At 45.1% G+C, this 13,044-nt stretch overlaps 1 protein-coding gene across 10 annotated transcripts in view; it reads left to right on the top strand.

Moving 5' to 3' along the window:
• The window catches only part of celf1 (cugbp, Elav-like family member 1), a gene marked incomplete at both ends in the record, with an annotated part of 75,978 nt that overhangs the window by 48,837 nt on the left and 14,097 nt on the right, over positions 1 to 13,044 (top strand). For 2 of the 10 annotated variants that reach the window (XM_079238288.1, XM_079238295.1), the window contains 5 exons: positions 2,284 to 2,363; positions 2,474 to 2,635; positions 2,734 to 2,803; positions 3,072 to 3,194; positions 12,690 to 12,803. In XM_079238288.1, coding sequence (XP_079094414.1) covers positions 2,284 to 2,363; positions 2,474 to 2,635; positions 2,734 to 2,803; positions 3,072 to 3,194; positions 12,690 to 12,803 — 549 coding nt within the window. Of the gene's footprint in view, positions 1 to 2,283; positions 2,364 to 2,473; positions 2,636 to 2,733; positions 2,804 to 3,071; positions 3,195 to 12,638; positions 12,804 to 13,044 lie in introns of all 10 variants that reach the window. The other 8 variants (XM_079238290.1, XM_079238289.1, XM_079238286.1 and 5 more) reach the window with 8 other exon arrangements.

The following is a 13,044-nucleotide window of genomic DNA, read 5'->3' as shown; positions in this document are numbered from 1 at the left end:
TTCATTGCTTTGTCTGGCAGTCACAGCCGTAGCCTGGCTTCCTGATCTATACATACATGCATCTACAGTTCATAGGTTGCTGTATAAAATCTTAAAATAATATTCTGTAACATCTATAATCATAGCTTTACTGCGTACATGGACTATGAATGATGTAAGAGATAACTGTGTTGCTACAGATGTGAATAATGTCAGGTTGGAACGCTGCGACAGAAAGCTGTGATGCAACACACAGTATGTGGAAGTCCAGTGTGTCATGCCATGTTTGTTTTTCTGTCCTAGTTATGTGTCCCACAAGTACTGTGAAAATAATATGTCAAATTTACGGAACGGGCTGCACAGTGGCATGGTGGGTAGTACTGTGGCCTTGCAGGTCACTGGTTCGATCCTTGGCCGGGGTGAGGTTTGGACACCTTTCTGTGTGGAGTTTGCATGTTCTCCCCGTGTATGCGTGGGTTCTCTCTGGGTTCTCCAGCTTCCTCCCACCGTCCAAAGACATGATGTTAGGTTAACTGGTTACTCTAAATCGCCCCTAGGAGTGGAGTGGTTGTTTGTCTGTTTGTGTTGATCCTGCAATGGACTGGCGAGCTGTCCAGGGTGTACCCTGCCTTTCACCCAAAGACTGCTGGGATAGGCTCCAGCTTCCCTTCATTGGACTAAGTGGTCAAGAAGATGGGTGGATTTATGGAAAATTGAGCATTTACACAGTTTGGACAACCGAAGTGATAAATTTGAACTAAAGAAGTGAGTAATCATGCTGTAGAACACGTCTGGTTGAAAGAAGACCGACCTGTTGTCCTATTAAATGGGACAGGGCGGCCATCAGAACTACGGTGATGATCACTTCTTCCCCCCCCCCCCATTTACATCTATTGTTTCATCACGTTTGAAGCCCCCCTCCCATATCTACCTCTATTTCATGTAGCTGATCACTGGAATGATTATAGCATAGTCATCACGTTAGTAGCATCCCCCATCTATGTCTAGTGTTTCATGAAAATTACAAAACATAGAAGAAGAGCGGTACTTAACGACAGTATTTCTCAAAAGACACGGTAAAATACATAATAGTAATTTCCAGCTGCAGGTTGCTGGTCATCTTTACAGTGTTACCTGCTGGTAGCGTTCAGACAAAGTCCCCCAGGACGTCACTAGAATCTTGAAGTAGAAAAAACTCTCTAAAACCAATCGTTTCCGTCGCCAAGAAACTGAACGTAGATAGTCCTGGAAGATATGTCACTATAACACCGTAGAAAGCTCAGAAAACTGGAAAAGTAGAATAGAGCCCCTTTAAACAGACTTTAGAAGGAACATGACGACAATATTAGTGTACTGGATGAGTTGTTTCTCAAACAGTTGCAGTTGACCACCTCTGGTGAGATTCATCACTGATTGAGTTATTCATGGGCTCCATGGGGCAGGTCGCCGGTCAGCTGACGATCCAGACGATCTCTGCACTGTGGACCCCTGTCCCAATGAAACATGTCAAATGTCACATGTGTGGTGGCGTGTGGAATATCATGGCCTCAGCGGCACGTGGTGGTGTGAGTCTCTTTCCTGACAGCAGCGTGAACATGTTATGGTACCAAGACAAAATCAGCATGAGCTTTCCCAACCACACACCGCTGGCTGTACATGCAGGAGCTGGGGAAACGTCTCCACATGTCACCACAAGAATGTTGGGACTTGTTTTAAAAAAATATATCACTCAGGAAGAGCAGCAGCTCCAAACAAGCATTTTGGTGATCTAGCAAGCAAACAAGTAGCCAGTTTGTCCTCCGTTCCTTCATCACAGTTCCCTCATTGTCAGAGAGAAACCTCCCGATGATCGACAGACTCTCAGATCAGTGAGAAGGCACAAAAGTTTTACTGCTGCAAGGAGTTCACAGTAGACCAGGTGACGCCAGCCAGAAGACATTCAGCTCAGAATGACATCTTTATATACTTCCTACCCCACCCGGGAACATCGTCTGAACAGTTCTTGGTGTAGGACCCCAGAGAGAGGTTTATGACAACAGTCCTTTGCAGTTGTTCTTATTCCAGAAACACTTTGAAGCAGGAGGTGAGAACTTCTACAACCAATATTCTGCTCAAGCCATTCTAACCATCTGTCCTCTACAGAGGCTCTTCATATCATGATTACAAGATTTTACCATCATTTATACACCAAATGCACTTAAAGAACCAACACATAACCATCTCTTCATGAGAAATTAAGATTATGTCTTCCCACACAGGACTTCCATCTCTCCTCACCAATACCATTGTGTTTGTTTCTTACAGGATGTGCGTTTGTAACGTTCACAGCTCGACAAATGGCCCAGTCAGCCATCAAGTCCATGCATCAGTCCCAGACTATGGAGGTGATCTGCACGCTACAGACTAAATATCATACTTTATGGGTCATCCAGATTACATCACCTCTGCTCCTTTAGGTTCATAAGGAGATAAAAGTGTTTAAATGTGTGTTCAGGGTTGTTCCTCGCCCATTGTGGTGAAGTTTGCAGACACTCAGAAGGACAAAGAGCAGAAGCGTTTGGCTCAGCAGCTGCAGCAGCAGATGCAGCAGCTCAGTGCTGCTTCCATGTGGGGGAATCTGACCAGCTTCAACAGTCTGGGACCACAATACCTGGCAGTGAGTGTGTGCTTCTAATCTTTTTGTTTGTCCAAAATGTCATGATGAACCTGGTGCAGTTAGAGACCTGAACCCCTGCTCATGTCTGCTGCCCTCAGCTTTACTTACAGCTGCTGCAGCAGTCAGCCTCTGCAGGGAACACACTGAATAATCTGCATCCGGTTTCAGGTATGTACGCACACACACACAAACCTGACTACACAGACTGTTAAAGAAATGAATGCTGTTTGGATGCATAAATCAGCATTACTGGCTGCATCATGTCTTCATAGCTTGGAATCATTCATTTTGATGCAGCGCCTCCATCCAGCCTCAAATCTACATAATCCACACGCTGCAGTGTAGAGAATGTCTGTTCATACTGTTTGATGCAAACTGGTGGTCAGAAAAACAGCTGAGAGGAGTGTTGAACTTGACTGTGCATGTTGTCTGTCAGGTCTTAATACCATGCAGAACCTGGCTGCTTTAGCAGCAGCAGCAACAGCTACACAGGGCACACCAACAGGGTCCAGCACCATGACGACTTCTAGTAGCCCACTAAGTGCACTAACAAGCTCAGGTAAAATAAAATCCAACTACTCCACTGTTTTATTGTCCAGTGAAGCTGCATCTTCTCCTAAACCTCTGTTTGCACTGCACCAACCAGAACCATAAACACCGTTTCAGGGGAGATATTTTCCCCCGCCGCGCATCCAAAACATCCTGGTGAGGATTAATAATGTAGAGATGAGCGGGGACATTTGTGATGGGGCTTATGTCTCACCTCCTGTTTCAGGTCTTATTTCAGTCTATTCTACAGTCATTTGACAGACACTTTTATCCAAAGCGACTTGCATGTGAAAAGCGATCAATTAACCATAGCGTTTAACCTAACAGGCATGTCTTGTGGGAGGAAGTCGGAGTTCCCAGAGAGAACCCACGCAGACACAGGGAGAACATGCAAACTGCACACAGAAAGGCCACCGATCAAATCTGTCCCCCGGCCGTGGCCCAACCTGGCAACCTTCTTGCTGTGAGGCCACAATGCTGAGCACTACGCTGCCTTGCTGCTGGGTTTATCTTTCCCAGAACTCATTCCAGTTCAGGGTTAGACCTGGACAGGCCACCAGCACAACACAGAGCCAACCAACTGCCAGAACTGAAAAATCTATGATTTAGGCTGCAGGAATCAGTCACACAATGTTCCACCGACCTAAAAGCAACAGAAACTTTAAAACCTTAACACATTTTATTGAAGGGAATTAATAATATTAATATTAATTAAAAACAAAGAATAAAGACTAAAATCTGTTGGTCTTATAAAAGACAACACTCTTCATGTTCATTTACCTCGTTTGTGCTGAGGAAATACAAAGATCCAGGCGTCAACTTTAACCTGCAGCGCAGAACATAAAACCTGTTGGGTTTCATTGTTTTCAAACAGGCAAAACATTATTTCAGTTTTGGGCCTTTTGACTTATAAAAACACTCCTGAACAGTTAAGTTGGGACTTTTTAGTGACATGCCATCTTCCCAGCGAAAAATGGGAGTTTAAAGGGAAGAAATCTGACATTTGGTGGACTGGAGTGGCAGGCATCGAAAGGTTTTAATAAAGATCACGTCAGGTTAGAAGGACACAGAATATTGAAATGAGCGGATATACAACACATGCAGGGATACAACACATGCAACACATGAGGGCAATGACAAAGACGTGCAGTTTATGATGGCATGAAAAGCCATGTTGGTAGTGTCGGAGCTGGTGGTCAGTAGTCTGGCGGTGCTAAGAAACAGGAAGAGCTTTACTCCGATGGGAAATTAAAGTTCAGTTTTATCCACTGAAAGACTGGTGTGTGCCTCAGAACTACACAGAAAATCCTAAAATTAGGCATCAAGTAAAATCTCTCTAGATAAACTGAGTTCAATTATAACTTTGGCCTTGATCATATAAGTCTAAAGAAGTAACTCTAATCTGGGATGAAGGATTAGTCATAATAACATTAAAATAAGATTTCTTCAAGAATATTAAAACAAATGATTTAGTCCAAAATTAATACTTAAAAACATCCTAATCTTCCATGTTTCTTTATTAATGCCTTTTATTAACTGGTTATAGCAAGGCAGGTTCATTTGTACTAATGTCATGTACAAGAAAAAGTGCTTTTTATAAAACATCAAAAGTATCACAGCGAGTGCAGAAAGCATTAAAAAGTCCAACAATAAAAGATTTTGACAGAAAAAAACTACAGAATGAGCAAAACTATCACAAATTAAACTTCCATTATGAGACGTGAACATCGTTTTAATGAAAGGCAGCGAAAAGAAACGTTTTTAACGTTGATGGAAACAGCTGAGAGTTTAAGCATGCAGGATTCTGGAAGTTGGTTCCAGAAACTGAACGCTGCCCCTCCATCTTTAGTTCTAAATTCAGTCTCAGTTCTCTGTGGCCAAAAACCTGAGTGGTCAACATCAAAACAGTGATTTAGTGTGAGGTGTAACAGGTGAAAGAGCTTTTTCTATGATCTTACTAAGGAAGGGAACTGCTCATGAACAATGAATGTAAGTTTTTCTTTTTCAGTTTGATGACTTGATGACAGCTGCTTTAGGGTCTGAGGGAAGACACCTGAAGGCAGAGACATGTTTACAATCTTGTAAACATGTGAAATATTGTGCATCCTGAAACATTCTTAAAAAAACCCAATGACAGGGCATCAAGACTGCAAGTGGTGGTTTTCAGGTGGTAAAAGATCTCTTTCAGGTTTTTAGAACTAAATGGATATAATGTGTCATGGTGACACAATCATGACGTGTCCTGTCCCTGGCAAAGAAGAACTTTTTCAACCTTGAACAACCATTTTAATAGCATTTACTTTTTTTCATAAAGACTCTGCTTAGGCATTCTAGTTGACAATTAAAACACTTTCAAAGAAAATACTGGAATGATCAGGCAGAGCAATGTTCATCACCACAACCTTGGAAATATTTAGATCTTTGGGGATTACCAGATCCTGACAGTGTGCTCTGTTTCACATGCATGTTACACCAAAGTTCTCTTTTTTGCTACATGTTCAAACAGGGATCAAGGAAGCTACCTGCATATTGAGTCCTAGTTTATGAGACCTGAGACCTCCTTCAGATGGAGACTTAGGTGGCTTTATGTTAACGTTTCTGAGAGGTTCTGCCTTGTCCTGTTGTTTTTGGTCTTTCTTGTCCAATATCCTTATCAATCAATCAATCAATCAATCAATCAATCAATTCATCCCTGAGGGGAAATTCAAAGCGAACTTGGCCTTAATCCAGAAAATAAAACAGGTTGGAGGTGAAAACTACCAATAACTACTGAATTTTCTGAGTGAGTCCCCCCTAAGAGATGGAAAATCCAGTATCCACATTCATCCTGTCTCTTCTCTGAGATCTCTCTAATCAGTAAAAGTCACTCTGGTGTTGAGTCCTTTTCTTAATCTCTTCATCTATCCTTTTGTATCTTTTTCCCTCTCTTTCTCAAATAATGACCTCTTTGTTTTCTTTGCTGAATCAGCCATGGTGATGTTCAAAAGCCACTGTGTTGATACCCAGTTGCTGGCATATGTCATGGTGCCATAAAGTTAGAATCACACTGTAAAGTGATGCTCCAGGTTAGGAAAAGAGTGATTGAAATGAAGCTTCGGCCTCCTTAAAAAACAGAGGCCTTAATGATCAGCTTTACACACAGCTTTGTCATGTGTGTAGTTTCATTTAACACACACCAACAACACATCGTTCCCTAACCACTTTTTCAGTTACATCTAAAACCAGGTTGGACTCCAGAACTGCATGAATTCTTGGTGTTATGATTCAGCAAGTTGTCAGAAACACCTTGAAGATTTTGCTCCACATTGACACTCTCTTCCTGCTTTCAGAGAGGATGGACACTTTTTCTCTTCCTCCCATTCCCACTCTGACCTGCTGCTTCTTTGTATTGTCAATCTATCTATCTGAACGTCTTGCTCCATTTCCTTCCATATTTAAATCATGAACCTGGTCAGCTGGTCTGTCAATGCAACTCATGAAATCATTTTTTTCCCAAATTTCCTGTTCCACCATATCACCATGAGAATCTCCAGTTCCACCTCATCATGATGAGAATCTCCCATTCCACCTCATCATGATGAGAATCTCCCGTTCCACCTCATCATGACACGCTGCCCCAAGTCCATGCCAAAGCTGCGCATATGCTCTCTATGTTCGGCAGTACAGATCTGTTTGAGCAACCGTTTTCTTTAATGAAGATGAACAAAATAGCACACACAAGTTGTCTCACTGATGAACACCTTCACCTAATCCTGAGGATTTCTTCAGCTCAGAGCCTAACTCCACAAATTGATGCACTTGCATGTAGAAAGCAACACCAATTGTCTGGAATGGACCCATGTGCATCATCAGAGTAAATGGAAGCAAACTAAACTGGATTGGCCCTCGACTTTGGTCCCCTTTTTAACTTTGGTCCCCTGTGAATTTGGGTTTGACACCCCTGTCCTAGGTCATATCTGATCTGGGGTTGTGTCTGATCTAAGGTGGTACCTGATTCAAAGTCATGCCTGATCCCATAACATCTCATCTCATCTTCAGCCCCTTATCAGGGGTCGGGTCGCGGGGGCAACAGCCTAAGCAGGGAAACCCAGACTTCCCTCTCCCCAGCCACATTTGCCAACTCTGCGGGGGGATCCCGAGGCGTTCCCAGGCCAGCCGAGAGATATAATCCCTCCAGCGTGTCCTGGGTCTTCCCCGGGGTCTCCTCCCAGAGGGACGTGCCTGGAACACCTCACCAGGGAGGTCCAGGAGGCATCCTGACCAGATGCCCGAGCCACCTTCTTTCGGTCACGACCCACAGCTCATGACCATAGGTGAGGGTAGGAACGTAGATCGACTGGTAAATCGAGAGCTTCGCCTTCTGGCTCAGCTCCTTCTTCACCACGACAGACCGGCGCAGAGCCCGCATTACTGCAGACGCTGCACCGATCCGTCTGTCGATCTCACGCTCCATCATTCCCTCACTCGTGAACAAGACCCCGAGATATTTAAACTCCTCCACTTGAGGCAGGACCTGACTCCCGACCCGGAGAGGGCAATCCACCCTATTCCGGCTGAGGACCATGGTCTCAGATTTGGAGGTGCTGATTCTCATCCCAGCCGCTTCACACTCGGCTGCGAATCGCTCAAGTGAGAGCTGGAGATCACGACCAGATGAAGCCAACAGGACCACCTCATCTGCAAAAAGCAGAGACCCAATCCTGAAGCCACCAAGTCGGATCCCCTCAACACCTCGGCTGCACCTAGAAATTCTGTCCATATAAGTTATGAACAGAATCGGTGATAAAGGGCAGCCTTTTCGGAGTCCAACCCTCAGTGGAAACGAAACTGACTTACTACCGGCAATGCGGACCAAGCTCTAACACCTGTCGTACAGGGACCGGACAGCCCGTACAAGGGGGTCCGGTACCCCATACTCCTGGAGTACCCCCCACAGGAGCCCCCGGGGGACACGGTCGAAGGCCTTCTCCAGGTCCACAAAGCACATGTAGACTGGTTGGGCAAACTCCCATGCCCCCCCCCAGGACCCCAGAGAGGGTATAGAGCTGGTCCACTGTTCCACGACCAGGACGAAAACCACACTGCTCCTCCTCAATCCGGGATTCGACTATCCGGCGGACCCTCCTCTCCAGGACCCCTGAATAGACCTTACCAGGGAGGCTGAGGAGTGTGATTCCCCTGTAATTGGAACACACCCTCCGGTCCCCCTTCTTAAAAAGGGGGACCACCACCCCAGTCTGCCAATCCAGAGGCACTGTCCCCGATGTCCACGCGATGCTGCAGAGGCGTGTCAGCCAGGACAGCCCCACAGCATCCAGAGCCTTAAGGAACGGCCTTGCCGCCAAGGAGCTTTTTGACCACCTCAGCGACTTCAGCCCCAGAGATAGGAGAGTCCACCCCTGAGTCCTCCAGCTCTGCTTCCTCATCGGAAGATGTGTTGGTAGGATTGAGGAGGTCTTCGAAATATTGGCGACAGCCGAAGCCGGCATCAGTTTGACGGCATCCCTCACTGCTGGTGTCCACCAACAAGTCCTGGGATTACCGCTACGACAGGCACCGACGACCTTACAGCCACAGCTCCAGCTGGCCGCCTCAGCAATAGAGGCACGGAACACAGCCCATTTGGACTCAATGTCCCCCGCCTCACTCGGGACATGGTTGAAGCTCTGCTGAAGGTGGGAGTTGAAGCTCGCTCTGACGGGGGACTCAGCCAGACGTTCCCAGCAGACCCTCACAACATGTTTGGGCCTGCCAGATCTGACCAGCTTCCTCCCCCACCATCTGAGCCAACTCACCACCAGGTGGTGATCAGTTGAAGCTCCGCCCCCCTCTTCACCCGAGTGTCCAAGGCATGTGGCCGCAGGTCCGACGATACGACTACAAAATCCATCATGGAACTGCAGCCCAGGGAGTCCTGATGCCAGGTGTACATATGGACACTCTTATGTTGGAACATGGTGTTTGTTATGGACAATCCATGACGAGCACAGAAGTCCAATAACAAAACGCCATTTGGGTTCAGAGGGGGGGGACCATGCCTCCAAATCACTCTCACTGTCATTGCCCACGTGAGCATTGAAGTCCCCCAGCAAAACACATACATCTTGATTATCTACAGTATGTACAAGTGTCTATTTTACAGCTGTGGCATAAAGTGATTGTCACAGTATACAGATTTAGGTACTATGATCATAAAATATATGCAATATATACAATACATGGGTATGGGTATGTGCATTAAATATACATCTGATGTTGGCAGAAGCTATGAACATAATTACAGATGGTATTTACAGGTCTTATATGAACTTAAACACTTGTGCAATGAACATTAAATAGTGTAAACAATAATGGGCATCAGGCTAGTAAACAGTGAAACAGAGGGGCTGGTGCAATATTCAGTACATAGTATTCAGTCAGTTTGGGGTTGATCTAATGGGATGTAGGATCCTGTGAGGTATTTCAGTGGGGGGCAGAGTTCAGCAGGGAGACAGCTGTGTGCAGGGTGGGAGGCGTCTTTAAGGATGCTGCAAGCTCGATGCAGACAGCATTTCCTCTGGGCGTCCTCAAGGGCTTGAAGTGGAGTCCTTGTGATGCACTGGGCAGTTTTCACCACCCGCTGCAGTGCCCTGTGATCTGAGACAGAGCAGTTCTCATACCAGACTGTGATGCAGCTGGTCAGGATACTCTCAATCGCACACCGGTAAAAGTTCACCAGGACAGATGGTGTTTCTTAAGGGTTCTCAGGAAGGACAAGTTCAGGTGAGCCTTTTTCACAAAGCTGAAGGTGTTGGTGGTCCAAGTCAAGTCCTCACCAGGAACTTGAAGCTGGAGAGACACTTGACTACCACCCCGTTGATGTGGATGGGGGCATGTGTGCATCTTCTCTCCCTCCTGAAGTCCATGATAAGGTTGCTGTTTGCTCACCACATGGCCAGGTGCTGAACCTCCACCCTGTAGGTCGACTCATCATTGTTGCTGATGAGGCCAATCACTGTGGTTTCATCAGCAAACTTGATGATGGAGTTGGATCCATGTACGGGCTTGCAGTTGTGGGTGAAGAGGGAGTACAGGAATGGGCTCAGCACGCAGCTCTGTGGTACGCCTGTGTTGAAATTGACGGTGGTAGAGCAGATGTTGCCTGACCTTACATGTTGGGGCCTGTTGGTCAGAAAGTCCTGTATCCAGAAGCAGAGAGGGGGTGGTGATGCCCAGGTCTCCAAGTTTAGTGGTTAACTTTGACAGTCTGATAGTGTTGAATGCTGAGCTGAAGTCCACAAACAGCATCGGTGCATGTGTGTTAGTGTTGTCCAGATGTGTGAGCACAGAGTTCAGCGCTGTAGAGACAGCATCTTCTGTACTCCTATTGCTGCGGTGGGCAAACTCATTTGAGTCCAATGTGGGTGGGAGGCAGCTCTTCAGATGCGACAGAACTAGCCACTCAAAGCACTTCATCACAATGGGTGTGAGTGCAACTGGCCGGTAGTCATCCAGGCATGCCAGGCTGGAGTGTTTTGGTACCGATACATTGAAGGTGGATTTAAGGCATTTTGGCACAGCTGCTTGGGCGAGGAACAGGTTGAAGATGTCCGTGAAGACCTCTGCAAGCTGCTCTGCACATGCTTTGAGCACACGACCAGGGATGCCATCTGGGTCAGCAGCCTTGTGTGGTGTAGACGTCTGTAGTGGTGAGGATGAGGGGCTGATGTTCTGTTAGGAGTCTGGTTTTGTTGACTGTTTCGTTGTTGTCCATGTCAAAACGAGCATAGAAGTCGTTTAGCTCATGTGGGAATGGGAAATATGTCCTTACTTGATCAGGACAAGAGTGGAACGAAAGAATCTGATCCTATGAATTTGGAGGTAGCCGTCTTGAGACAGGAGTTGGTTCAACTATGATCCAATGGCCTCTAAGTAAAAAAATAAAAGGTTTAACTAATTATTAAGCTTACCCACCAGCTAGAAAAATGAATGACGTGGGTCGGTTCTCGTAAGCATAGGTGCCTTGGTTTCACCAGCAGTTCTTTCCTCAGCCAGAGTCTTGTGGTTTTTGGTAAGCTTGCCAAAACCTTAGAATTGAGGGTAAAAGCTTCAGATTTTACTAACTCTGACAGACAAACTTCATGCTTCCTTCCATAGCTTGTCCACATGAAAATACGAGTCTTACACTGAAGAAAAGTTAGTGTCCATGAGCACTGCTTCCTGGTTTAGTACAGTGAGCAAAAATAGAGACTTACAAAAACATATCTTTGTCTTATTTAAAGAAAATAATAAAATGAGGACAAAGCACCAACAAAAAGACAAAAACTTAATTTTCTTTGTTAGAATGTCGCAATGTTAATTCTTCATGATATTCTTTACCTCTACCTCTGTCAAGTTTCTCTGCAACTATATTTTGTGACTGGGGGTGGGGGGGTTACACCATTGCCCAATCAGAATGCAAGGATTTTGGTGTGGAGGTGGGACTTACATATGTGGATTTTTTTGTTTTTCAGATCTCATCTTTAAGTTTCAGGATTAAACTTTCCCAATTCTTTGACCTTAATAAAATGTCACAACACCAATGTTATAAATGGATTAATAATTCTAGCTTTGGATAGAACAAATGCATAGTTAGCATAGCATGATTGACAAGCAAGAGTTCATTAACCAAGAATAAAACACTGAATACTTTTCACCTCTAATCCGAGGTTATGTCTGATCCGAAGTCGTACTTGTTCCGACATTGTACTTGATCCCAGGCTGCATCTGATCCGAGATCATACCTAGTCCCATTTCATACCTGGTCAGGGATCGTATTGATCCCAGGTTGTACCTGATCAATGATTGAACCTTATCAAAGGTTGTATCTGATGAGTGGTTGCTTGTAATTCCAGGTAGTAGCTTCTCCCAGGTTGTACCTCAGGGTTGTCAAACTCCAGTCCTCGAGGGCCGGTATCTGGCAGGTTTTTGTTGTTTCCCTCTTTCAGCACAGCTGATTTGAATCAAATGCATCCAGCAGCTTCTTGTCAACCTGTTTTTAAGTTTTGGTCAGGTGTGTTGGAACATGGAGACAACAAAAACCTTCAGGATACCGGCCCTCGAGGACTGGAGTTCGACACCTGTGCTGTACCTGATCAGAGGTTGTATGTTATCAGATCACTGGTTGTATCTGATCAGTTTCAGTCACGAGTTCCAGATCATGTCTAATCTGAAATTCTAAATGGGTCTGATTTAGAGCTTTTAAGGGATTTGCATTGTGACTCAATCTTCAAAACTCAGAGAATTTCAAAGTTTACAGTTGAGGTAGTCATGAAATCTGCTTTTAGATTGATGCCCTGAGGAATGGAGCAGAAAAATTGGTAATGTTAGTCCTAATACCCCAGGAACACTCAAGTGGGTGTCATGAGGCTGATTTATGGAAAACAAGACTTTCTTCTCTGTTGTCCCAGTGTCCATTATAATTTTTTAAAAATAGAATTTTATATTATACAATATGAAATAATAACACTATTTGTTCCCAAAGCAGGTTCTCCCCCCACCTCGAACAACAACTCGTCAGTGAACCCCATGGCTCCTTTGGGGGCGCTTCAATCTCTCGCTGCCTCTGCTGGAGCTGGGATCAATATGGGATCTTTGGCAGGTAAAAACCTGCAGCTGCTGTCTGCACCAGCACAAGGGGGAATGTTTGGTGTAAATCTGTCTTTCAAATGTTTTCAGCTTATTTGTGGATTGGAAACTTTTTTCATTTGTCCACCAACCTTTTAAAAATAGTGTTCAACATAATATAAATCTAGTGGGTGTCTGTCGTTATTGAACATCAATATGAATACATTTAAGCACATTCCCATAACTTGATCAGTCACTTCAGAAACTGCAGATCC

This window comes from Telmatherina bonti, assembly GCF_933228915.1.
Source record: "Telmatherina bonti genome assembly, chromosome: 1".
NCBI lineage: Eukaryota > Metazoa > Chordata > Actinopteri > Atheriniformes > Telmatherinidae > Telmatherina > Telmatherina bonti.
The sequence above is the reverse complement of the archived record's forward strand: the minus strand, read 5'-3'. Positions and strand labels throughout refer to the sequence as shown.